The 22,122-nt window shown below is 68.4% G+C and overlaps 2 protein-coding genes across 5 annotated transcripts in view; one reads left to right on the top strand and one right to left on the bottom strand.

The window, feature by feature from the left end:
- Window positions 1-15,594, top strand: part of LOC137149606 (DLA class II histocompatibility antigen, DR-1 beta chain-like) — an 85,641-nt gene extending 70,047 nt beyond the window's left edge. The window contains exons 2-6 of one of the 2 annotated variants that reach the window (XM_067543130.1): window positions 7,423-7,692; window positions 8,524-8,799; window positions 10,029-10,139; window positions 10,545-10,568; window positions 15,486-15,594. In XM_067543130.1, coding sequence (XP_067399231.1) covers window positions 7,423-7,692; window positions 8,524-8,799; window positions 10,029-10,139; window positions 10,545-10,568; window positions 15,486-15,499 — 695 coding nt within the window. In that variant the 3' untranslated portion in view covers window positions 15,500-15,594. Of the gene's footprint in view, window positions 1-7,422; window positions 7,693-8,523; window positions 8,800-10,028; window positions 10,140-10,544; window positions 10,569-10,922; window positions 11,271-15,485 lie in introns of those variants that run through there. The other variant, XM_067543131.1, reaches the window with a different exon arrangement.
- On the bottom strand, window positions 335-5,769 carry LOC137149604 (HLA class II histocompatibility antigen, DR alpha chain-like). Of its 3 annotated transcripts, none has more exons than XM_067543124.1 (5): window positions 5,648-5,769; window positions 4,188-4,445; window positions 3,521-3,802; window positions 1,198-1,348; window positions 335-979 (listed from the first exon to the last, which is right to left on the bottom strand). In XM_067543124.1, exons 1-5 carry the CDS (start codon window positions 5,727-5,729, stop codon window positions 976-978), a joined length of 777 nt encoding a protein of 258 aa, XP_067399225.1. In that variant the 5' UTR covers window positions 5,730-5,769; the 3' UTR covers window positions 335-975. The 3 variants fall into 3 exon arrangements, with proteins under 3 accessions (XP_067399225.1, XP_067399226.1, XP_067399224.1); XM_067543123.1 differs by lacking the exons at window positions 335-979; window positions 1,198-1,348 and adding exons at window positions 2,820-3,001; window positions 3,237-3,387; XM_067543125.1 differs by lacking the exon at window positions 335-979 and having other exon boundaries at window positions 1,194-1,348.
- Window positions 15,595-22,122: the final 6,528 nt, after the last annotated feature.

Here is a 22,122-nt window from a genome sequence, read left to right as displayed (position 1 = left end):
TCCTGGCTCCCAGCCCCCCCCCCACTCTAACCCATTGGCCCCCACTCCTCTCCCAGCACTGGGACAGAACCCAGGAGTCCTGGCTGCCTTCCTTAACCCTTACACCAAACCCCGTTAATGCCCGTTCTGCCCAGCAGCCCCTGCACGGAGGGCAGCCGTGCTGCGATCCCCCCGGCTGCCGAGTGCTCGGCGCAGACTGGCCAGGTTTAAATAACGATCGAAACCTCAGAAACGTCCCAAAAACGCCCCTTTATTGCTGAGAAAAGCTGCAGAGCAAGATTGGGGGGGCAGGGCTGGGCCGTACCCGGGTCACAGAGTGAGGGTTGGGGGGGGGGGGGGGCTGTACAGGGGACTGGGCCACTCACACACACACCCCGCACTGGGCGCCTGGGGTCAGGGAGCTGGACCCTGGGGCAGTCGCACATGGGCGTGACGGGGCTTTTATCCGCCTCTAGTGCCGGGGCTGCCCCACCCCGAGCCATGGGCCCGATCCCATTCCGGGGGGACCAACTGACATGGAGTGGCTGAATCTGGCCCAGAGCCTCCTGGGTCATGGCTGGAGGGGCGTTACCTGGGGTGACTGACAGCGACTCTGGCCAATAGGAGCCGGGCTTGTGGCCCAATCCAGTGCCCACTGGAGACAGTGGACACCTTCCCCGTGAGGGCAATGGGCTGGAACCAGCCCCGTGGGCTCTGCTGCCCCAGCCCTGACGTGGGGGATCTCCAGCCCCGTAGGGTTGGCACCCTCTCACTGTGTAGTCCCTCCCCAGCCCAGCAGAGGGGAGCGGGAGGAGCCCAAGGGGCCGGCTCCCCAGTGAGTCTCTGGCAGGCTGGTTCCTCGCAGTTACGTGGCCGGGGGTCCCCACCCAGGCACAGCAGCCGGCACCGACGGGAGCAGAGCAGGGACGCTGGGGGCAGAGTTGTGGGGTACGAGTGGGTCTCAGGAAGGCGCCTGGCGTCGGCCCCGCCCCTCGGTTACCTGGAAGGCAAAGCGGCGTCAGTTACCTGGGCCCTGGGCCCCGGCGCGAGGCTGGCAGGGATCGGGGCCGTTCCCCAGCACCCCCAGGGAGCCTCCCATGGACACAGGGTGCTGGGGGCCAGGGGCTGTGGCTGGCTGGGGGGGCACAGCGGGTGGGGGTCTCCCCCAGGAGGGACTGTGGGCGCAGCTGGTGCCCTCCCCAGCACGCAGCTACTCACAAGGGGCCCCGCGGGTTGCGGGCGGCGTTCATCTTCATCCCCTTGATGATGAGGATGGTGCCGGCGACGATGCCGATGAGGCCCACGGCCAGGCCCAGGGCGCACACCAGGGTCTCTGTGGTCTCGGGGACGGGGGTGGGCACCTGGGGCTCTGGAGGGGGGGAGAGAGACAGGCCTGGAGTGAGGGGGCTGTTCCCACCCTCCCCTCCCAGAGCCAGGATGGAACCCAGGCGTCCTGGCTCCCGGCCCTGTGCCCCGCGGGGTGCCCGGGCACCCGGCCTTACCCCAGTGCCGCCTGTGCCCCACGGACGGGCTTTGTCTCGGGGTCTCCGGAGAACCCCGCGTGAGTCGGGCAGCGCCAGGCCCCCCCGGCCGGCACCTCTCCGGGGTCGGTCACAGTCTCCGCGGCTCGTCTGGGCCCCCGCTGCGGTGCGTCCCCGGGGGAGCGGTGGTGACCCCCCCCCCAGGAGCAGAACCCCCCCGCACACAGCCCCTCCCCCCCGTTCACACACCCGGCCCCACAGACGCGGCCCAGGGGCGGGATCTGTCAGCCCCGGGCGCAGGGCAGGGGCTGTACAGGGGAACGGCCCGTCACACACAGACCCCGCCCCATGGGCCTGATCCCGCCCCGGGGGCAGCGAGTATGGCTGAATCTGGCCCAAAGCCCGCTGGGTCAGGCTGGAGGGGCGTTACCTGGGGTGACTGACAGCGACTCTGGCCAATAGGGGCCGGGCTCGGGGCCCAATCCAGCGCACACTGGAGACAGTAGAAACCTGCCCCCTGAGGGCAATGGGCTGGGACCAGCCCCGTGCGCCCTGCGCCCCCAGCCCTGACGCGGGGGATCCCCGGCCCCAGCCCGTGGGGTCGCCGCCCTTGCCCCAAACAGGTGCCCCAGTCACGGACGCACAGGCCCAGCGCCGTCGCACGGCTCTGGAACCGTCCCGGGGGGACCCCCCCTCAGTGTGTCACCGCCCTCGGGTCCCACTGGCAGTGGGGTCAGCCCCTGACACCGACACTGGCACCGACCCCCGGAGCCTTCAGCACCCCCGGGTCACGCCGGGAGCGCCCCTCAGCGACCCCCCTGGATTGCAGACGGGGAGACCCGCCCACCCCCAGGGAGCGCTGCCCCCCCCCCCAGACTGGGGCGACCCTCGGCCGGCGCTGCACACACAGACGGGTCTGTTGGATCACGGGACACGGCGCAGAAAGCCCCTAGGTCATCACAGCGAACGGGAAGCTACGGCCCACGGCAGCTGGGTCTACCTAGGGCTCCCTCGCTCGGCGCCCCCGCCCCCCTCGCCCTCCTCAGGCCTTTGTTCTGCCCGGCGGAACCTCTCCGCACCTTCGCTCTGTCCCCAGCTGCTCACAGACGCCCGGCTTCCTCCAGGGGGTCCCCGGCCCTGGGTTACTAGGCGCTGAACGGGGGGGGGGCATTGCCTGGGGCCAGCCCCCGGCCAGCCAGGGGTCAGTCACCCCTGGGGCCCTGCAAAGGGTGAACCTCCTTCCCCCCGCCTAGTTACCCATGCAGCACATAGGGGAAACTGAGGCACACGCAAAATTCATCCACAATATTTTGAAAAATTCCCACGTCATCACACGCTGTCCCAAGGCTGGTGGGGGGACTGTGGGGAGCCCCAGGGGCCGGCTCCCCGGTGAGTGTCTAGCGGGTTGGGGCAGTGCAGTAACGGAGCCAGGTGGCTCCCGCCCAGGTAAGCAGCTGACACCGGTCGGAGCAGAGCTGGGGGGCAGCACGAGCGGGTCTCAGGGAAGCCCATTGGAAGCGTCGGCCCCGCCCCTCGGTTACCTGGAAGGCAAAGCAGCATCAGTTACCAGGGCCCTGGGCCCCGGCGCGAGGCTGGCAGGGATCGGGTCCATTCCCCAGCACCCCCAGGGAGCCTCCCATGGACACAGGGGTGCTGGGGGCCAGGGGCTGTGGCTGGCTGGGGGGCACAGCGGGTGGGGGTCTCCCCCAGGAGGTGCTGGTGCGTCCCAGAGGCTGGGGGTGCAGCTGGTGCCCTCCCCGGCCCGCGGCTACTCACAAGGGGCCCCGCGGGTTGTGGGCGGCGTTCATCTTCATCCCCTTGATGATGAGGATGGTGCCGGCGACGATGCCGATGAGGCCCATGGCCAGGCCCAGGGCGCACACCAGGGTCTCTGTGGTCTCGGGGACGGGGGTGGGCACCTGGGGCTCTGCAGAGGGGGAGAGAGACAGTCCTGGAGTGAGGGGGCTGTTACCACCCTCCCCTCCCAGAGCCGGGATGGAACCCAGGTGTCCTGGCTCCCGGCCCTGTGCCCCACGGGGTGCCCGGGCGCCCGGCCTTACCCCAGTGCTTCAGGAAGGGCTGGGCCAGCCCCGCGTGCTGCACCCGGCAGTCGTAGAACTCGTCCTGCCGCGGGATGAAGGGCAGGTAGGAGAACTTGCGGAAGGCGTTGTCCTGGCGGGGGTAGAAGTCGGTCTCGGAGACGCCCCCCGTCACCTCCTGCCCGTTCTTCAGCCACGTCACGCTGAGCACGGGTGGGAAGAACTTGTCCACGAAGCAGATCAGGACGTTGGGCTCGCCCAGCTCCACGGGGCCTTTGGTGAACACGGTCACCTCGGGGGGATCTGGGGAGACAGGGGTTAGGGGTGCCATCGCCTGCCCCGAGCCAGCCTGGCCCTGCTGCTCACGCCCTGCTCGGGGGCGTCACCGGGGCCGGCCGAGTTCCCTGCCCTGACGTCGCCTGGAGCACAAGGTGCAGGGCAGAGAATCCCTCATGGGCAAGGCCTGGCGCGGGGCAGGGGCAACGAACAGCCCTTGGCAAAGGAGCTGCCCTGGACCCCCAGCCTGGGAGGGTGTGAACTGCCTGGACCCTGCCCTGCAGAGCCCTGGCCTGGGCTGACTGGCCCGGAGCCCTCCGAGATCAGGGCCGGTGCATGAGCAGAGGAGTGGTCCCTGGCAGGGAAGGGTCAGGTCCCTGGCAGGGAAGGAAGAGCCCCCCAGGGGTCGTACCGTTCGGGGCCCGCGTGCGGTTCGATCTTTTGATCATGATCTCCAGGTTGTTCTTGCCCACGGCCATGTTGCTCAGGGCGCCCTGTGCCTCGAAGCTGGCGAACTTGCCAAAGTAGGGCAGGCGCCAGACAGTCTCCTTCTTCTCCAGGTCCACATGCAAGATCTCGTCCTGGTCGAACTCGAACATGAACTCCTCGGACTCCTGCTGGGACGGTTCCGTGCGCTGGTAGAACTCCACCTGGGCCGACACGTGTTCCACTGTGGGGAGAGGGGTGTCAGCAGCAGCCCCACCAGCCACTTGAGGAGACAGCGTCTCTGGGCGCTTCCCATAGGCCCCAGCCGTGGCACCGACACTAGGACACTCCCCCGTGAGGGAACAGTAGCCACCGGGAGCACAGTGACCCCCCGGCATCGCGCTGGTGCATAGGGGCCACCATTGCGTGGGATGGGACAGTACCCCCTACTGTGCTCCCTCACCCCAGTTCATTTTTCCTGGCAGGTCTCCCATCCAAAAAGTGACCAGACCTCAACCCACTTAGCTTGTGAAGGGACATTTCGTCCCTGTCTGTGCAGGGGGCTCGCTCCGTGTCCTGCCGTCCCATGACTGGCTCTGCTGCGATTTCAGTCCCTGCCCCCGACACTCACACCCCAGGCCCAGCCACTGGGACACCCGGGAACTCCCCGGCCAGACAGTAAAGCAGCCCTGGGGGTCAGACACACTCCAGGAGGGGGAAGGGTCGAGCTCGGGGCTGAGGCTGGGATTCCCCAGGGCCCAAGGGAGTTGGGCACCTACATCCTAGGGAGCCATTGGATGATTCCAGCTCACGTGGCAGGATCTCACAGAAGAAATGCAAAGGAGGGAATCCTCCACCAATAGCCAAGGAGAGAGTCTGCCCCACAGAACCCCCGGTGGGTCTGAGTTCTGGGGGAACAGAGGACAAAGGGGACAGGCCAGGGAGCGGGGCCAGGGGCTCCCTGCTCTGCACAGACGCACACACGGCTCAGCAGGTCTGGCCCTGGAGCGGCTCTTTGGGGAACCCTCCCCCATCTCCCCTGTGCATGGTGCCCCCTTGGGAGGGGTCAGCCCCCGAGTCCCAGTGGGGAAGGGGGGGCTGCACCCCTAGGGCAGGGCTGTGTCATACCCAAACTACACGCCTTCCCTGAGATCCCTCTGCTGCTTCGACACCAGCCTCCCCTCCACCCTCAGTGCCATGGGGGTGACACTTTCCTACCTGCAGCCCCCCACCCAGTTCAGCCCCTCGCATCCCTCCCTGCCCACCCCATCCTCTCCACACTATGGCATGGGACCCTTCTCCCTGAAATCCCACTCCAATCCAGCTCGCCCCTGTACCTGTCCCTGCCCCATCAGCCCCCCACCCATTGTCCCCTCCCTGGTGCTGGGTGAGTCCTCCCACCCCTCGCCCCGGGTCCATGTGTCATAGCCCCCGCCCCGCCCGTACTTGTCACTGCCCCGGTGCCCGGCAGCGCCAGCAGGGCGAGCAGGGCCAGCTGGGCCATGGGGACACCCCGTCCTGCGCCCATCTCCTCTCTCCGGGCTCTGGGCTGGGTGTGGGGCCGGCAGCACTAGCGGGGCTGGGCGGGGGGCACATGTCACACCCTGGGGGGCAGAGCAGGGCTGGGGGGGGCAGCTCCTGGCATTGGCCCCAGGGGCCCGGCCCAGGGGCAGGCAGCCAATGGCAGAGCTCCCTGCGCCGACCAGCCTGTTACCGGGCAGAGCACCAGCCCAGGGCCGCGCCCAGAGGAGATGGACAGATTCCCGGCCAGACGCCTGCTCCCGGGGCTGGGTCTGTGCAGTGGGGCCCAGAGCGATGCAGCTCCGCCGGCAGCCCAGTGTGGACAGAGCGCTGCCAGGAGGGGTTAATCCCCGGTGTGGGGACAGCCCCTCGCCACACAGCTTGTCCCGTCCACAGACACCCTGACCCACAGCACTGGAGGGGTTGGGAGCTGGGGGCCCAGAGAGGGGCTGGCCCAGCCGTTCAGGCCTTGGTCTGAATCTGGGACCGAGGAGCCCTGGGTTCAGCTCCTGGCTCTGCCCCAGATTCTGTGTGACCCTGGGCCAGTCACTGAATTCTCTGGGCCTCCCTTCCCAGCTGGGCCATGGGGAGAATGGCCCTGCCCTGCCCCATGGGAGAGGTAGTGAATGAACACAGCAGAGAGGGGGAGGTGCTCAGAGACTGGGGGGCCAGAGAAGCTCCTTAGGGAGATGGAGGGTGGGACCAGCTGAGAGGCTGAGCTGTGCCTGCCCCATGGAGACTGAGCCCCCTCTCTATGGGGTCATTGGGGGGCAGGGCACAGGCCCATGGAGGTGGGGGAACAGAAACTTAGAACTTCTACCTGTGGGGTCAGCCCCAAACCTTCCACTGTGACTAAATTTACCCAGACAAACCAGGGACACCCCCCACACACAAGCAGGGATGTTCCAGGCCCAGGGGAAGGGGAAGGGGAATGCGCTTTCTAGGCCCGTTGCTGCGGGTCCTGCTCTGGTGCCATCTGCTCTCCGGGCTGGCTCCACTCTCCGGCTGCCTGGGGGGTGCCCGGGGCCATGGCGGGGGGGGTGAGTCCTGCAGCCCGACCCCACTCGCTCGCTCTGGCCCCTACGAGGGGGGGGGGGAGAAGTGTGGGAACCAGCCCTGCTGGGGCCGGCTCTGCCTGGCGACTGATGACGCTGCCCAGACCCGATGCTCATTGGCCCCTGGGCTGGGGGGCCCCAATCCCGGCCATGGGGCTGGCGTGGGGAGCGGGGCAGAGACGTTCCCAGGCGGGGGTCCCGGCACTGCCCAGATCGGTCCGTGCCGAGCAGCGATGGGGCCGGGTCGGAGCCTGGGGGCCGGGAGCCGCTGGGCTGGGGCTCTGCTCGTGACCCTGACGGTGCTGAGAACGCGCCTGGCTCATTGCACGGAGCCCCCGGTGAGCAGGGACCCTGCGCCCGGGGAGCCCGCCCTGCGCAGGGGCTGGGTGTGGGGGGGTTGGACCCCACATGGCCCGGGGAGCCCCGGCCAGGTTCACCCTGTCTCCCGCCCCCGCCCCCCATTCTCCGCCCTGCGGCGCTGCCCCAGAACAGGTTTCTTCTGTTAAAATGTGGGCGGGCGGGGCAGGGCGCATCCACTGGGCTCGGAGCTAGGGTCATTCCGGCCCGGGGTCCGGCCGGGCTCTGGAGCTGCGAGCCCCGGGGCAGGCGGCGGGTCCCTGAGCCGAGCCCGTCCGTTCCCCGCAGAGCATTTCGTGTACCAGGCGAAGTTCGAGTGTCACTTCACCAACGGCACCGAGGGGTTCCGGTTCGTGTACCGGCACATCTACAACCGGCAGCAGTTCGTGCACTTCGACAGCGACCTGGGGCTGTTCGTGGCGGACTCGGAGCTGGGCCGAATCGACGTGGAGACCTGGAACAAGGACCCGGCCGTGCTGGCGTACCGACGGGCCGGGGCGGAACGGTTCTGCCGGACCAACTACGAGGCGGATGAGCCCTACACCATCGACCGCAGAGGTGAGCGGGGGCGGGGCGCGGGGGGGTCCGGACGCTCTGCGCCCCCCCCCCCCCCGTTCTCTCCATGGTCCCGCCCGGGCTAGAGTCACGGGCTGTGTGACTCCTGGCTGCGGGGCGGGGAGCCGCGACGCGGGGCGAAGAGAGCAGGAGGGGGCGGGGTCATACGGGGGGAGGTCACTCAGCGTCGGGGGGGCAGGGCCGGGTGACGGAGGGTATCTCCCCCGCTGCCCCTACCCCCAGTCTCCCTGCGGCACCACCCCAAGGGGAGCAGAGCCCCAGACCCCAGGTCAATCTCTGGGGCTGGGGGGGGTGTTTGACTGGTCCTCTCCCCGTGCCCAGCCCCCCCGAGGGGGTTCAGGCCCCAGCCTCCACTACCCCCCACTCAGACCCCCCAGGGCAGGCGGCTGCTGCAGCCCCCAACCCCCATCCTGGGCTGGGTGGGACCAGGCAACGGGGCAGAACTTTCCATCCTGACCTCCCCCTCCCCTCTTGGGGTCCCCCTGGCTGCGAGATGGGAGCAGCCACTGCTCCCTGGGCTGAGCCCCCAACTCCCTGGGCCCAGGGGGGTCAGTCAGTCCCTGTCTCTGTCCCCATGGGGGTGATGGGACACAACTCCCCTCGGGCCCTTTCTGCCTGAACCTGCGCAAGGCACCGAGGGGTAGCAGGAAACCAGCACCACAGCGGGGGGGGGGGGGGGGGGGGGGGTGATGGGGGAAGGGTAGGAGAAGTTGAGGGGGGCTGGGCCCTTTTCCTGGGTGTAGGGGGCACACCTGTTCTCTGTGAGTCTACCTCCATCTCTGGCCCCTTTCCCATCCCTCCCCCCACCCCCAGTTCAGCCCGAGGTGACAGTTTTCCCCACCAAATCGGGGTCCCAGCCCCACCTGCTGGTTTGCTCCGTGACGGGGTTTTACCCCGGGGGGATCCAGATCAAGTGGCTGAAGAACGGGCAGGAGCAGACGGCCGGGGTGGTGTCCACGGAGCTGCTCCAGAACGGAGACTGGACCTTCCAGATCCTGGTGATGCTGGAGATGAGCCCCCGGCGCGGGGACGTCTACGCCTGCCAGGTGCAGCACGTCAGCCTGCCCGAGCCCCTCACCGTGCGCTGGGGTAAGAGCTCTGAGCGGGGGCCATCCCTGAGCCGCAGGGACACCCCTCGCTGTGGGGAGCCCTCGGGGGATGGGCTGGGGCAGAGCCGGTCCCCACGGCCGGGACACAGAGCAGGGACGTGCCCCCACTGCAGATCCGCTGGCCCCGTCCCACAACAGATCTGCTGGGACTGGGAAAGGGGCAGAGACGGGCACCAGCACCGCTGGGGGGGGGGACAGCTCCCGGGCGAGGAGAGATCCCACAGCTGGACTGGCCAGCCGGGAGAAGAGACGAGGGAGGGGCTGTGAGCGAGGCTGTAAAATGCCTGGCTGGAGTCAGGGGAGAGGGACGTGTTATTTACCCTCCCCCAGCACGAACACCAGGACCCGTGAAATGACTAGGCAGCAGGTTTAACACACACGTGAGGACGTGTTTCTTCAGCCCAGCACTTCACAGCCGCAGCCGCCAGCCGGGACAGGGCTCCCCACCCGCCGCAATGCAGCCATCTCTGGGGTGGGGCACGCCCACCGTTTAACAATCCCACAGCAGCACTGCCTGCAGATTGGGACAGGAAGTGAAGGGGAATCCCGTCTCCAGGTGCACTTGGGGGAAGGGGGAATCAGCCGGCCCTCCAGATTCCAGCCTGAGCCTGACTTCAAAGCGCTGCTACCCCAGATCTATGGCCCTGGGCTGGGAGCTCCCAGCGTGCGGCTGGACAGATCCTGGGTGGGGCAGTGACGGAGCAGGGAGAGGAGAAAAGTCTCCATAGTCATGACTGGTCAGGAGAAGGCAGACGGGAGCGTCTGTTCTCCCTGTCTCACAGCACCGGGACAAGGGGACAGTCTGTGGCACTCAAAGGAGGCAAACTCACAGCTGGGAAAAGGAAGGACTTGTTTACACATTGTGTGGTTACCCTGTGGAACTCCCTGCCACTGGATGTTGCTGAGTCCAAGAACTGAGCCAGGGTCACCAAGGCACTGGCCGTTTCCATGGCTCAGGAGACCATCCAGGGCCAGCCTAGCTCCTGCTGGCAGCGGGCAGGGATCTCGCACCTCGCGCCCAGGGCCTGAGCCGGTCTCTGCCGCTCACAGACCAGGAGCAGCCCTGGCGTGGGGCAGATTGTCCCAGTGCTGCCCCTGGGCTCTGCCCTCCTCTGCCCCAGCTGGCGCTGGGCACTGGGGCAGCCGGGAGCCTGGGCTGGAGGCCCCTCGGCTCTGACCCGGCTGCCCGGCCCGGCCCTGTTTTCCCAGAGGCGCAGTCTGACACCGCCCGGAGCAAGATGCTGACGGGGGTCGGGGGCTTTGTGCTGGGGCTGATCTTCCTGGCGCCGGGACTGGCCATCTACCTGCGGAACAAGAAAGGTGAGGGGGGACGGGGCACTGGGGTTTCTCTAGGGGGATGTGGAGTGAGGGGGGCTCTGGGGAATCTGGGCCTGGCTGCAGGCTCCCCCCAGCATGGGGCTGGGTCAGACCCTCCCTCCCCCTAGAGGCAGGGACAGAGCAGGGCCATGGGGACATCTCAGTGCGGGGCCCCGGGCCAGGCTGGGAGCTTCCACTATCCCCTCCCCTGCCGAGGCCCCGGGCTGGGACAGAGACCCCGACCCCTCGCAGTGCAGGGATCCTGCATCAGGAATTTACAATAATAATGGGGGCGGTGACCCCAGGTCTGGGGGGCTGCAGGGTGGTTGATATCTTAGTGAGGGACCCCCCCCCCAGGACCTGGATCCCCCAGCGCAGGCTCTGACCATGTTTCTCTTTGTTTTTCAGGGCGCCCCCTTCCCCAACCTGCAGGTAATTTCAATCTCCCTCCCTCCATTAACCGCGCCCCCCACTGACCACAGGCTGCCTGGGGTACTCGTGGGGTGGCTGCTTCTGCCCCTCGGCCCATGTCACCGCCCGGCTCAGGCCCGGGGCAGCTGGACAATGGGGCGTTGGCACCGTGGAGGAGGCTCCAGCTTCCTCGGTTCCCGTTCGGGCCGATCCCCGAGCTGCTGCGGGGCAGAGGGTCCTGGTCCCGCAGAGCATTGCCCGGCCTGCAGCTGCCGGGCAGAGTCGCTGGGGACGCCCGGGGCTGGCAGAGAAAATCCCCCCGTCCGTCCCGCTAGCCCCACGGCCAGGGGGTGACTTTTCTCCCTCTCCCTGCAGGGCTCCTGAGTTAGACTCCTGGCGTCAGACCCCGGCCGGCAGGAGTTTCCCGCCCGTCTCTCCCAGCGCCTGGCCCGGCCTGGAGAAAGCAGAATCTGGGCCGGTCCCTCCCCGTCACCGTCTGCTCCCCGCCTCTGCCCGGCTCCATCCTGCGCTGCCCCCACCTGGGACCTGTCCCTGCCACTCACAGCCAGCAGGGCCCTAGGGACCCCATCCCCGCATTAACCCTTTCCCTGCCCCAGCCCAGCCCCACATTCCCTCTCGCTGCCCCCACTGCCTTCGGGGACCCTTTCGGGGATGCTGCTTCGCAGACTGGGGGGAACCGGACCTAGGCCGGTCGCTGTTATAACTGCTGCACCCCAATAAACCATCCCCAGCCCCCCGCCGGCTCCATACTCACTGCTGCCCCGGGCCGTGCAGGGACAGCGTTGGGGGCTCTGGCTGGGGGGGGCACGGGATGCCCAGGCCAGTTGCCATGGGGGGGGGCTCCCCAGAAGTGCACGATGGGGCCATTGAGCAGCTGGAGGGAGGCCTCCTGCTGGGAAGGGGCCAGGAGCCCAGGGCTGGCTTTGGGGTGGAGGTGACTCCTGGGGGAGGCTGCAGGGTGGTTCCCAGCTGCAGTGCAGACTGGCTCCTTCCGCGGGGCAGGGGGAGCCCCAAACCCCTTTCCCAGGGCAGAGGCAGCTGCAGATGAAATGGGACACCCCAGCCTGGGGGGGGGCAGTGGGGCTAGGACGGGGGGGCTGCCGGTGAGCTGGGCTATTGGACAAGGGAGCGGCTCAGGGGTGGGGTGGGGCAGTTACTATCTATGGGTCCAAACCCGCAGAGACTCACCAGTGACAGCAGAGCACGTCCCAGTCAGACAGTCCCAGATCCTGCCTGGGCGCTGGCTGTGGAGCACCCCACGAACGCCAGGATGCTCCGTGGGTCGGGTTCTCCCGGCCCTGCCCGGCTCGGTTTCTGTCACCCCCTCCCCCCCGCCAGGCGGAGGAGGCACCTCTCCCAGCCATGGCCATTAATGCTCCCTTGGCCCCGCCCCCTGCTGCTCCCATTGGATACTGGAGGCCCCATCACTTCCTGTCCGAAAGTGCCTTCTACGTGCTGTTGTGCCGGCTGCCAGGCCCCACCCCAGAGGTGGCTGCATTTCTCTGGGGGCATTGGCCCCAGGGCTAGCGGGGTGCAAAGCTCTTAGGGATCCTGGTGTGGGAGCGTCCCAGAGAGCAGGGAGATGAAGCTGTGGGGCCATCCCGGTCAGCGGCTGCCCAAGGGCTGTCCCAGCAGGCAGGGAGCAGGACCAGGGCCTGACTGTGAGTCACTGAGAGACGGGCCTCGGTGACCTGGGCGGATGTAAAGGGGCTGCCAGCCCCCCTCAGCCCCTGGGCCGGTCCAGCCCCAGCTCCTGCTACTGGCCAAGGTGCCCCTGCCATGGGCTCCCCTCTCTACAGAGCCCCACACGGACCCTCCTGGCCCTGCTCCTACCCTCCGCACCGATGCCCCCCCCCAGCTATTCACCGGCCCTGCCCCGGGGTAACGAACCTGTCTCACACCGAACTGCGGCGTGGCTCCGGTAGCCCCGTGGCCAGACAGAGCCTAGCCCCTGAGCCCGGACTCCTGGGTTCCAGCCCAGCGCAGAGCGCTGCCCCCGCGGACTCCAGTCCTGGAGCCGGCCCGGCTGCTTCCCCTGCGCAGGCCCCGTCTGGCCGGATAAGTGGACGGGGCAGCGCCCTGGAGCTGCGCTGCGGGGTCGGGGCAGGGGGGCAGAGGGTCCGTAGGGCGTTGGTGTCTGGGAGGGGGTGGGGGCTGCTGCTCTTTAGGGGGCTGGGTAGCAGAGGGGCTGGGGCGGGGCTGGGCTGGCCCGGGTGGCAGGGAGAAGCTCCCCCGTTCAGTGGGGCCGGGGCGGGTCACATGCGCCTGCTGGGATGATCGATCCCATTTTCCGGGACCCCATCACCCCCCATCCCCCTTCCCCGCCCGTGCCCCACCACGAGGCTGCAGCCCGGGCTCAGGCTGTTCCACGCCATCGGGGGCTGGGGTTAGGGGGACCGTGTGTCCCCAGCGGAGACGGCAGCGACCCCCAACCCGGCCCCCAAAGCAGCGTCCCGCCCCCTCTGCCCTGCCAGCCCCGGCTCCCCCCGCCTGGCCTGGGGCTGCTCTGCGGTGACCGAACGAACCGCGGTTCTAGGGACAGTCCCGAAATTCGGGGTTTGTCTCACACAGGCCCCTATAACCCGCCCGCCCCCCGTCCTGACCGCGCACACTCGGGCTCCGCTCACCCCAGCGGCCGGGCAGGGCGGAGGCTCCGAGCCAGCCGGGCCCGTGGGGGGCACCAGGAGCTGGAGCAGCCCAGCCCCGTCCCCTCTGCTCCGCTGCCCGCCGGCTCCCCCCCGCCAGTGCCCTGCGCTGCTGCCGCTGCAGCCCTTCGGGGATCCCTACGGGGGGGGCGGAGCCGGTCTGTGGGGCGCAGCGGCTGCCTGCCCCTGCGGGAACCTCACGCGGAGGGGCCCAAACGCCTCCAGCGCCCGGGGCCGCCTCGCCCCCAGGAAGGCCCAGCCCGGCTCACGGCGAGGGGATAACGCAGCCCCCGAGCAGGGACACCCGGCAGGCGGCCGGCCCTATGCCAAGGGGTCCCGGCCTGGCCCCCGCACCGCGGAGTTTCGGAGCTTGCTGGACACGCGGGTGCAAGACGCTTAGCTCACGCCCTTAGCGAGGGCGCTGGGACGGGCACTGCCGGCGGGGCGAGGCCTGGGAAATCGGGGACCCCGGGGGGGCAAACTCAGTGCCGCTGCGCTGAGCCCCGCTGCGGGCGGAGCGGCCGACGGGGCTCAGGGCGGGACCCCGGGGGATGGAAAGGCAGCGCCGACAGTCGCAGTCATACCCGGGAACAGACACTGCCCGTAACCCATGAGCGGCGTCCGCCCGGCCCGGCCCCCACGGGTCGCAGATCCAGGGTAACTGCCCCGTATCCCCATGGCCCACCCCAGGAGGCCCCGTCCGGGCTCCCGCCTCCAGCCCCACCTCGCTCTGGGCAGGGCGTGTCCGGCTCCCTTCTGAGCAGCGGTGACCCCCCCAGGAGCAGAACCCCCCCGCACACAGCCCCTTCCTCCCGTTCACACACCCGGCCCCACACACGCAGCCCAGGGGCGGGATCTGTCAGCCCCGGGCGCAGGGCAGGGGCTGTACAGGGGAACGGGCCCGTCACACACAGACCCCGCCCATGGGCCCGATCCTATCCGGGGGAGCAGCGAGTGTGGCTGAATCTGGCCCAAAGCCCGCTGGGTCAGGCTGGAGGGGCGTTACCTGGGGTGACTGACAGCGACTCTGGCCAATAGGAGCCGGGCTCGGGGCCCAATCCAGCGCCCACTGAAGACAGTAGAAACCTGCCTCGTGAGGGCAATGGGCTGGAACCAGCCCCGTGCGCCCTGCGCCCCCAGCCCTGGCGCGGGGGATCCCCGGCCCCAGCCCGTGGGGTCGCCGCCCTCGCCCCAAACAGGTGCCCCAGTCACGGACGCACAGGCCCGGCTCCGTCGCACGGCTCTGGAACCGTCCCGGAGGGACCCCCCCTCAGTGTGTCACCCCCCTCGGGTCCCACTGGCAGTGGGGTCAGCCCCTGGCTCATAGCCCCTGGCACCGACCCCTGGAGCCTTCAGCACCCACGGGTCACACCGGGAGCGCCCCTCAGCGACCCCCCTGGATTGCAGACGGGGAGACCCGCCCGCCCCCAGGGAGTGCTGCTTCCCCCCCCCCCAGACTGGGGCGACCCTCGGCCGGCGCTGCACAGACAGACAGACGGGTCTGTTGCATCACGGGACACGGCGCAGAAAGCCCCTATGTCAGCACAGCGAACGGGAAGCTACGGCCCAGGGCAGCTGGGTCTGTCTAGGGCTCCCTCGCTCGGCGCCCCCGCCCCCCTCGCCCTCCTCAGGCCTTTGTTCTGCCCGGCGGAACCTCTCCGCTCCTTCACTCTGTCCCCAGCTGCTCAAAGCCGCCCGGCTTCCTCCAGGGGGTCCCCGGCCCTAGTCCTGAGTTACTAGGCGCTGAACGGGGGGGGCATTGTCTGGGGCCAGCCCCCGGCCAGCCAGGGGTCAGTCACCCCTGGGGCCCTGCAAAGGGTGAACCTTCTTCCCCCCACCTGGTTACCCATGCAGCACATAGGGGGAAACTGAGGCACACGCAATATTCATCCACAATATTTTGAAAAATTCCCACGTTGTCACACGCCGTCCCAATGCCGGTGGGGGGGGGCTGTGGGGAGCCCCAGGGGCCGGCTCCCCGGTGAGTGTCTAGCGGGTTGGGGCAGCGCGGTAACGGAGCCAGGTGGCTCCCACCCAGGTAAGCAGCTGACACCGGTCGGAGCAGAGCTGGGGGGGCAGCACGAGCGGGTCTCAGGAAGGCGCCTGGCGTCTGCCCCGCCCCTCGGTTACCTGGAAGGGTCAGTTACCAGGGCCCTGGGCCCCGGGCCCCGGCGCGAGGCTGGCAGAGACGCCCGGGGCCGGGCAGGGAAAATCCCCCCGTCCGTCCCGCTAGCCCCACGGCCAGGGGTGACTTTTCGCCCTCTCCCTGCAGGGCTCCTGAGTTAGACCCTGGGCGTCAGACCCCGGCCGGCAGGAGTTTCCCGCCCGTCTCTCCCAGCGCCTGGCCCGGCCTGGAGGAAGCAGAATCTGGGCCGATCCCTACTCGTCACCGTCTGCTCCCCGCGCTCTGCCCAGCTCCATCCCGCGCTGCTCCCGCCTGGGACCCGTCCCTGCCAGTCACTCCCAGCAGGACCCTGGGCGACCCTCCGCCCCTGCGTTAACCCTTTCCCTGCCCCACCTCAGCCCAGCCCCACTTTCCCTCTCGCTGACCCCGCTGCCCTCGGGGACCCTGTGGGGGACACTCATGTGCAGTGAAAGGAACAAGGCGTTTGTGGGTCCCGGATCGTCCCTGGCTGATCTCACTCAAGGAGCGACTCAGAGACTCTCCGCTGTGGCAGGGGAGAAGGATCCTGCGGTTACAGATCCCTCGGGTTACTTTAGAAACGGGATTTCGATCGGTCTCTGCCCCGCGCCGGAGCTGGGGTTTATTCCCGCCCCGGCGGCTCCGCCTGACAATCCGAGGGAGCTGGGTTTTCTCCCAGTGGCTCTGGGCCGAGCTGTGCCAGGGCCGTTGGAACGACGCATTTCCTAACAAACAGCGCCGGACACTCAGCGCTCGCTGTGCTGCCCCGGGCCAGGCTGGGGCTGGGGGGGTTAAGGAAGCAGAAGGACCAAGCAGCAGCAATGGGAGCAGCTGGGCGGAGATGCTGCTGGTTTGTGCCGGCGGAGCGGAGACGCGGCTCCCTCCGGCCCTGGCTTTCCAGGGGGCAGGTGGGTCCTGACCTCGAGTGAGCGTCCGGGGGGCACAGGCCGCGGGCGCTGGAGAGGGAGGCTCTGGCACTGGGGGTGTCCCAGCCTGTGGGACCGGGCCCAGGGGACGTTCGCACACTGACCGGTCGCTGAGCCGCGTGTGCTGCGGATTCTCCCCGCAGGTTACGCCGCATCACGCTACGAAGCCAGTTAAAGTGGCCTGTGACTGGGCGAGTCCCACGCAGCCGACCCGTTAGCTGGCGTTTGTGGTGCCGCAGGGCCGAGGACCCCACTGTGCAGGGCGCTGTACAAACAGAACAGAGCTATCCCCCAGCGGGGGCAGCAGCAGGGGTTGAACCCCTGGCCCGGCGGCTCCGCGGCGGAGGCCCCTGGTATGTGCGCTGCGGGAGCACGGTCCAGCCCCCTCCTAGCCCAGCCCTGAGAGGGGCTCGTCGCGCTTTGCCAGGGGCTAGACAGTGTCCCTAGGCAGGGCAGGGTCCCGGGGACCAGGAGCCCCGGTTCTAGCAGAGCAGGGCGCTCTCGGGTTCGTAACAGGAGAACCCAGCCAGGTGCGCGGCGCTGCGTGGCAGCCTGGGGCCGTGCACGGGAGGGCCGGGGCTGGTACGGACCTGGGGGCTGGGCCTGTTTTTAGCGGTTTTGCTGCTGCACCTGTTTTGTCGTCAAATAAAGATTCAGCCGGACCCGCCAGTTTAACGTTCCCACGGTTTGTAAAACCAGCCCCGCCCTGCGCCCCCAACCCGGCCCTGCGGGAGCCCTGGGCTGGAAAATAAAGAGGCGCCAAACCCGGCCCGGCCCGGCCCTGCGAGCAGATCTCAGCGCTGGAGGCTGGAAAGAAAAGCCGGAGACTCCCGTGGGGAGACCCCAACACGCCCGTTTTACAACCACTTCTAAACCGGCCGCAGGGCAAACCAGCAACGCCCCGAACGGGCCGGAGCCGGTGCGTGTGACCCGTTCAGCGCGTTACAGCCGTTCCCCGCTGTCACCCCGGCCGCGGCCGTGACGCCGGCGGGAGCTGCAGACTCGCTGCCCCGGAGCCAGGCAGACCCGCCCTGGTATGTTTTGCTTCCCCGAGGCTTGTCCAGGCGGTTCAATGCGCTGCTCACAGCACCGGCGCGGAGGCTGGCGAGGTGGTTTCAGGGACACACACAGCCCTTGGCACCCGGACGCCTGGGTTCCACCCAGCTTTGCCACAGACCCTCCGTCTGAGCAGGGGCAAGTCCCCTCCCGCCTGGGGGCCTTAGTTTCCCCCTCTCTAGAGCAGCCATAAACGATGCGGGCGACTTTCCCAGGGTGTTCGCAACCAGCGCAAATCTGACCTGGGAACGACGCCAGCCAGCGTGAGCCCAGCCCCCGCTCCTAGCGCTGACCCTACAATAACACAGCCGTGGGCAGCCTCCGGCCCCGACGTCAGCCCCCAGAAAACACCCATGTGCAGAGCCCAGCCCAGCCCCGCCCGGCCATTGCAAGCCCCTCGCCCCCCAGGTATAAACCCGGCCCAGAGGGGGGGTAAACCCAGCGATCTCCCCGGCCACCTCGGCTCCGCTGCCTGCGCTGGGACGCCGCGCCCCTGCTCTGCGGACAGGTACAGCCACGGCCTGGGGCCCCTCCCTCCATCACCTGCTGCAGGGGGGTGTCACGACGGACAGGGGGTTCCCCGTGGGACCCTGCCCCCTGCTGCGGGGGGCTATCGTCCGCTCACGCGCTCCGGGCTGGCTCAGGGGGGCCGGGAACGGGATCCCTATATGGGGCACCGGCTCTGACCCAGCAGGGCAGGGGGGCGGGAGGGGTCACGGGGGCCTTTGCAATCCAGGGCCGGCGATCCGGTTCAACGCCCACGTCAATCGCCCACATGCCCAGCGGAGCCAGTTCCCGGCACTCCGGAAAGGGTTCAATTCCCCTGGGCGTGTCACACCCCGTCGGGTCGGCCTGTGGGTGGATGGACGGACAGACGGAGGGACTGACGTCTGCTTTTCCCCTCACATGGTTTCACTTCCCCCCTCTCAGGGGTGATTCTCAGCCCCCCGCCCTTGCCCTGGGGCCCAGCATCACCCAACACACCCTCTGCCCGGCCCGCCTGGCCGGACGCTGTCCCGTGAGGCCCGGTTGGCCCCTGGCTGCTGCTGGCAGGGCCCTCGAAGATGCTAACCTCGGCCCAGGGGGCTCCTGTCCGGGCGTCAGAGAGACCCCAGGGTCACGCGGGCGGGCGGGCGATATTTAGGGTGCCAGGGACTTTCCACCCAAAACCACCCCAGCCTGCAGGCTGGCACCCGGGCTCCGCCCAGCCCCCACGCTCCCAGGAGAGACGCCCTGCGCTGGAGAGGAACAAACACCTAGCGCAATGCACCACTGGCGGTGTCCTTGCCCCGTCGCACAGAGGGAAACTGAGGCAGGGATTTGTCAGAAGCCACCGAACTGATCAAACCCAGGAGTCCTGGCACCCAGCTCTAACCATTGCACCCCACTTCCCTCCCCCCCAGAGCCAGGATAGAACCCAGGAGTCCTGGCTCCCAGCCCCCCTGCACACTACAGCCAAGCACCGCGGGGGCGGGGGCTGTCTGTCCGTCTGGGTGCTCAGTCAGAGGAGTGGGGCCAGGGCGGATTGAGGGGTTCCTGGCAGAGGCTGGAGGTTTCGAGGAGCTCAGACTCAGGGTGCAGATGGAGGAGAAGGCGGCAGGGCAGGGATACAGACACCCCTGTCCAAGCATCCCTAGGCAGCCGGGCCGGCTTTGCTGCGTGTGTGTGGGGGGGGGGGGGTGAGTGTGTGTGCAAAGCGGGACCCCGGTGCCTCTCACAGAGACAGACACACGGACACGGTTCCCTCCCCATCTCCCCGCCTTTACCAAACGCTGCTTCTCCCCAGGGTCCCAGCCCGGCCCCCAGGGAGCCCCCTCCTCTGTCCCACCCCAGCCCTATTGGCAGATGCTGCACCCCATAGAGGATCCCAGCCCCAGGCCCACACAGCCTGCAGCATGGGGGGGCCAGAGAGCAGGACACGGTTAGCAGCAGTGGGGTGAATCAGGGGCTCTGTAAATACCAGCTGCTCCCATAGGGCTGGGGGGTCGGGATCCCTCTCCCCTGCCCCCCCGGCTCACGCACACCCTGCAACGGGCACCACCACTACACGGCTTGTCTTTATAGCGGGGTGTTCGCAAGGGCACAGGCCCCCCACCCCGGGGTCAGAAGATATGGGGCAGGGAGCAGGGCTGGGCTCCCCCACCTACACACCTGTCCCAGTGGGCGGGAGATGCTCTCAGGTCCGGGGCAGGCTCCGGCGGTTTCCAGGCTCGGCACGGGACAGGCTGTGGGGCCCACGGCAGCGCCAGGCAGCCGGCTGTAGTGCACGGCGCTGCAGGGCCAGAGCCCAGCTGGGCTCACTCAGCACCGATTGACGGCAACGCCGATTCCCTGCACCTGCGGGTCCGTCTGTCTGCATAGCCGGGGGTGGGGGGAGGCCTGGCCCCACTGGCAGAACCCCCCAGATTTCAAGAGGGTCAGAGCATCAGCTGGTGAATTTCGCTGGGGGGGTCGCTCTCCCCAGCTGATTGGTCAAACCCGGGGGGGTCTCCACAGCTTTACCAGCTCCTGCTTGGCTCTGGGCCCCCTGCCACCTCCCCCCCGCGCTGCCAGCAGAGCAGGGCGCAGAAGCGGGACAGCCGGGGATGCAGCTGGACAGACGTACAGCCAGGCCAGGACAAGCTGTGCGCTGGTCCCACGCCAGGCTGGACACAGGGATCCCGGCTGCAAGGGGGGCCAGACCCGCTGATCAGAACCGGGCCCGCTGTGGCTCTGTGCGCCCGGGGGGCATGGCAGAGTCCCAGAACTGCACCCCCCGGAGCCCTGGCTCGTGCCGATCTGGGGTGACCCAGGCCACACACCCGTAACCCCCCAACACAGCGACTGTCACCATTCGCCTTCCACGCCGGCCAGAGACCAGGTAACCCCGAAAAACGCCCACCCCAGGCTCCCCCACAGCCAGCGCGGCGCACCCGCCGGACGCCGCTGAGCCTGGGTCTGTGGCCCGTCAGCCCCACATCTCGAGGGAACCCCCGATGCCCCCGGCCCCTGGGGGAGGGTGAAGGTGCAGCACTGGAGAGCTGGGTGCTGCTGCCACGAGGAGCTCTGAGCCCCTCACGGCGAGGGGGCAGCGGGGCCTGGCGGGGGACGCAGCGCACGGGGGGGGCATGGGCTCATTTTGACCCCGCCCCAGCAAGGCCTGTCAGCACACGCAGCATCTCACAACATCCGTGGGCCTGTGTTTGAAGGATCGGGGCCTCTAGCCCGTTAGGGGCCTGCCTGCGTTTCCCCCCCTCCAGCCCCCCAACGCCTCTCAGCCCTAGAGATCTAGCTCCAGCTGCTCCCCCGCCTCCACGGGCCAGGAACCCCCTAGGACATGAGCGTTTTCCCACACGACCTGGGGCCTGCCATGCCAGGGGGACGTTTGTGTCTGTCTGTCTGTCGCTGTGCGTGTGTCTGTCACTGTCTGTCTGTCGCTGTGCGTGTGTCTGTCTGCATCTGGTGGACTCCACTGGACAAGCAGCAGGGGGACCCCAGGTGCAATGTGCCTCTCCCCCACCGCACACACCAGGGACCCCTCTGGGGCGGATCCTGCCCGGGTGTAACCCCGCATTGCGGCGGCGCTGATTTACACCGCTCAGTGATGGGGCCCTCGGGCGCGAATCCCTCACGCAGCCCTTTCCACGCGTGGAAGGGCCCCGAGGCCGCACGGCCGGGTCCCCGCGCAGCCATTGGCAGTGGCTGGACGGGGCCTGCTGGTGCCCTGCGTTGGTGCGCCCCATGGCAGCATCCTGGGGGCAGACGTGTCCAGCTCGCTCTGCTCCCTCCCCCCATGTCGGCTGCCCCAGACCCTCCCTCGGCTGCAGCGGGACACGAATTGCCAGCGTCACTTTTCTCCCCCTTCGCTCGTGTGCCAGCCTCGGCCTTTAACCGCGGCCGCTCGTCTCCCGCCTGGCTTCACCCAGAGATGTCCCTAGAGCGAGCGGCGCCTGCCCCCCTCGTTAGGTCAGGTCTCCAGCCCCCCCATCGCAGCCCAGAACCAGCCGCAGTGTTCCCGCTCTGCACCGTGGTCACGGGCGCCAAACCCTCCGTCCCCCCGCCACTGTCTGCGTGCAGCATCGGCTGGGCTTGCGGATCACAGCCAGCGGGCAGGGGCCGGTGCAGGTCCCAGCCTGGCCTTGCCCGGTGCGAGGGGGGGTTATTTACACCCTGTGTTGTCACAGGGGGTGAGAAATCCCAACCCCCTGATGGAGAACAGCGCACGAGACGGGCGCGGCCGGGAGAGGGCTGGGGCGAGCCGAGGGGCTGAGCGACAGAAATAACGACCCCGGCCAAGCAGCAAAATGACAGCTGATATATTACAGCACAACGAGACAATTACTTACACACCATCACAGCCGCCGGCCCGGCCCCGGGCGCCCGCGGCTCGTCAGTCACCAAAGAGCATGGCCAGGCGCCCCGGTCAACGCTGGCCGACGGCGCCCAGGGAATGAATCTGCTCCCCCTCCCCGCTGGGCAGCGCGCGCCGGCTGGCATGTGCTGGTTTGGGATTGCGACTCCGCGCCGTGGCAGGGCCCAGACCCGTCTCTGTAGCCAGCCCTTAAATAACAGAATTAATTTAAAACGAAGACAATAAAACCCAGCGTCCGTCTCGGCGCCGCCTCCTCTGCCACGGGGCGTCTGGCGAAGGCTTCGGTGTTCACAAGGCTGGTTCCGCTGGTGGTAATTAGTCCGGTGGGGGAAGGGAAATTAACACTAATGACATAGTGGAGATGGGGGCTGAGAACCGCAGTGCTATTAACATCTCCTCTTCCTTTGACAGGAATTAACCCGGCAGGGAGGGG

This window comes from Emydura macquarii, unplaced genomic scaffold (assembly GCF_026122565.2).
Source record: "Emydura macquarii macquarii isolate MOO-44397 ecotype Brisbane River unplaced genomic scaffold, CSIRO-AGI_Emac_v2 contig_782, whole genome shotgun sequence".
NCBI lineage: Eukaryota > Metazoa > Chordata > Testudines > Chelidae > Emydura > Emydura macquarii.
This window is presented reverse-complemented; position numbering and strand designations above follow the sequence as displayed.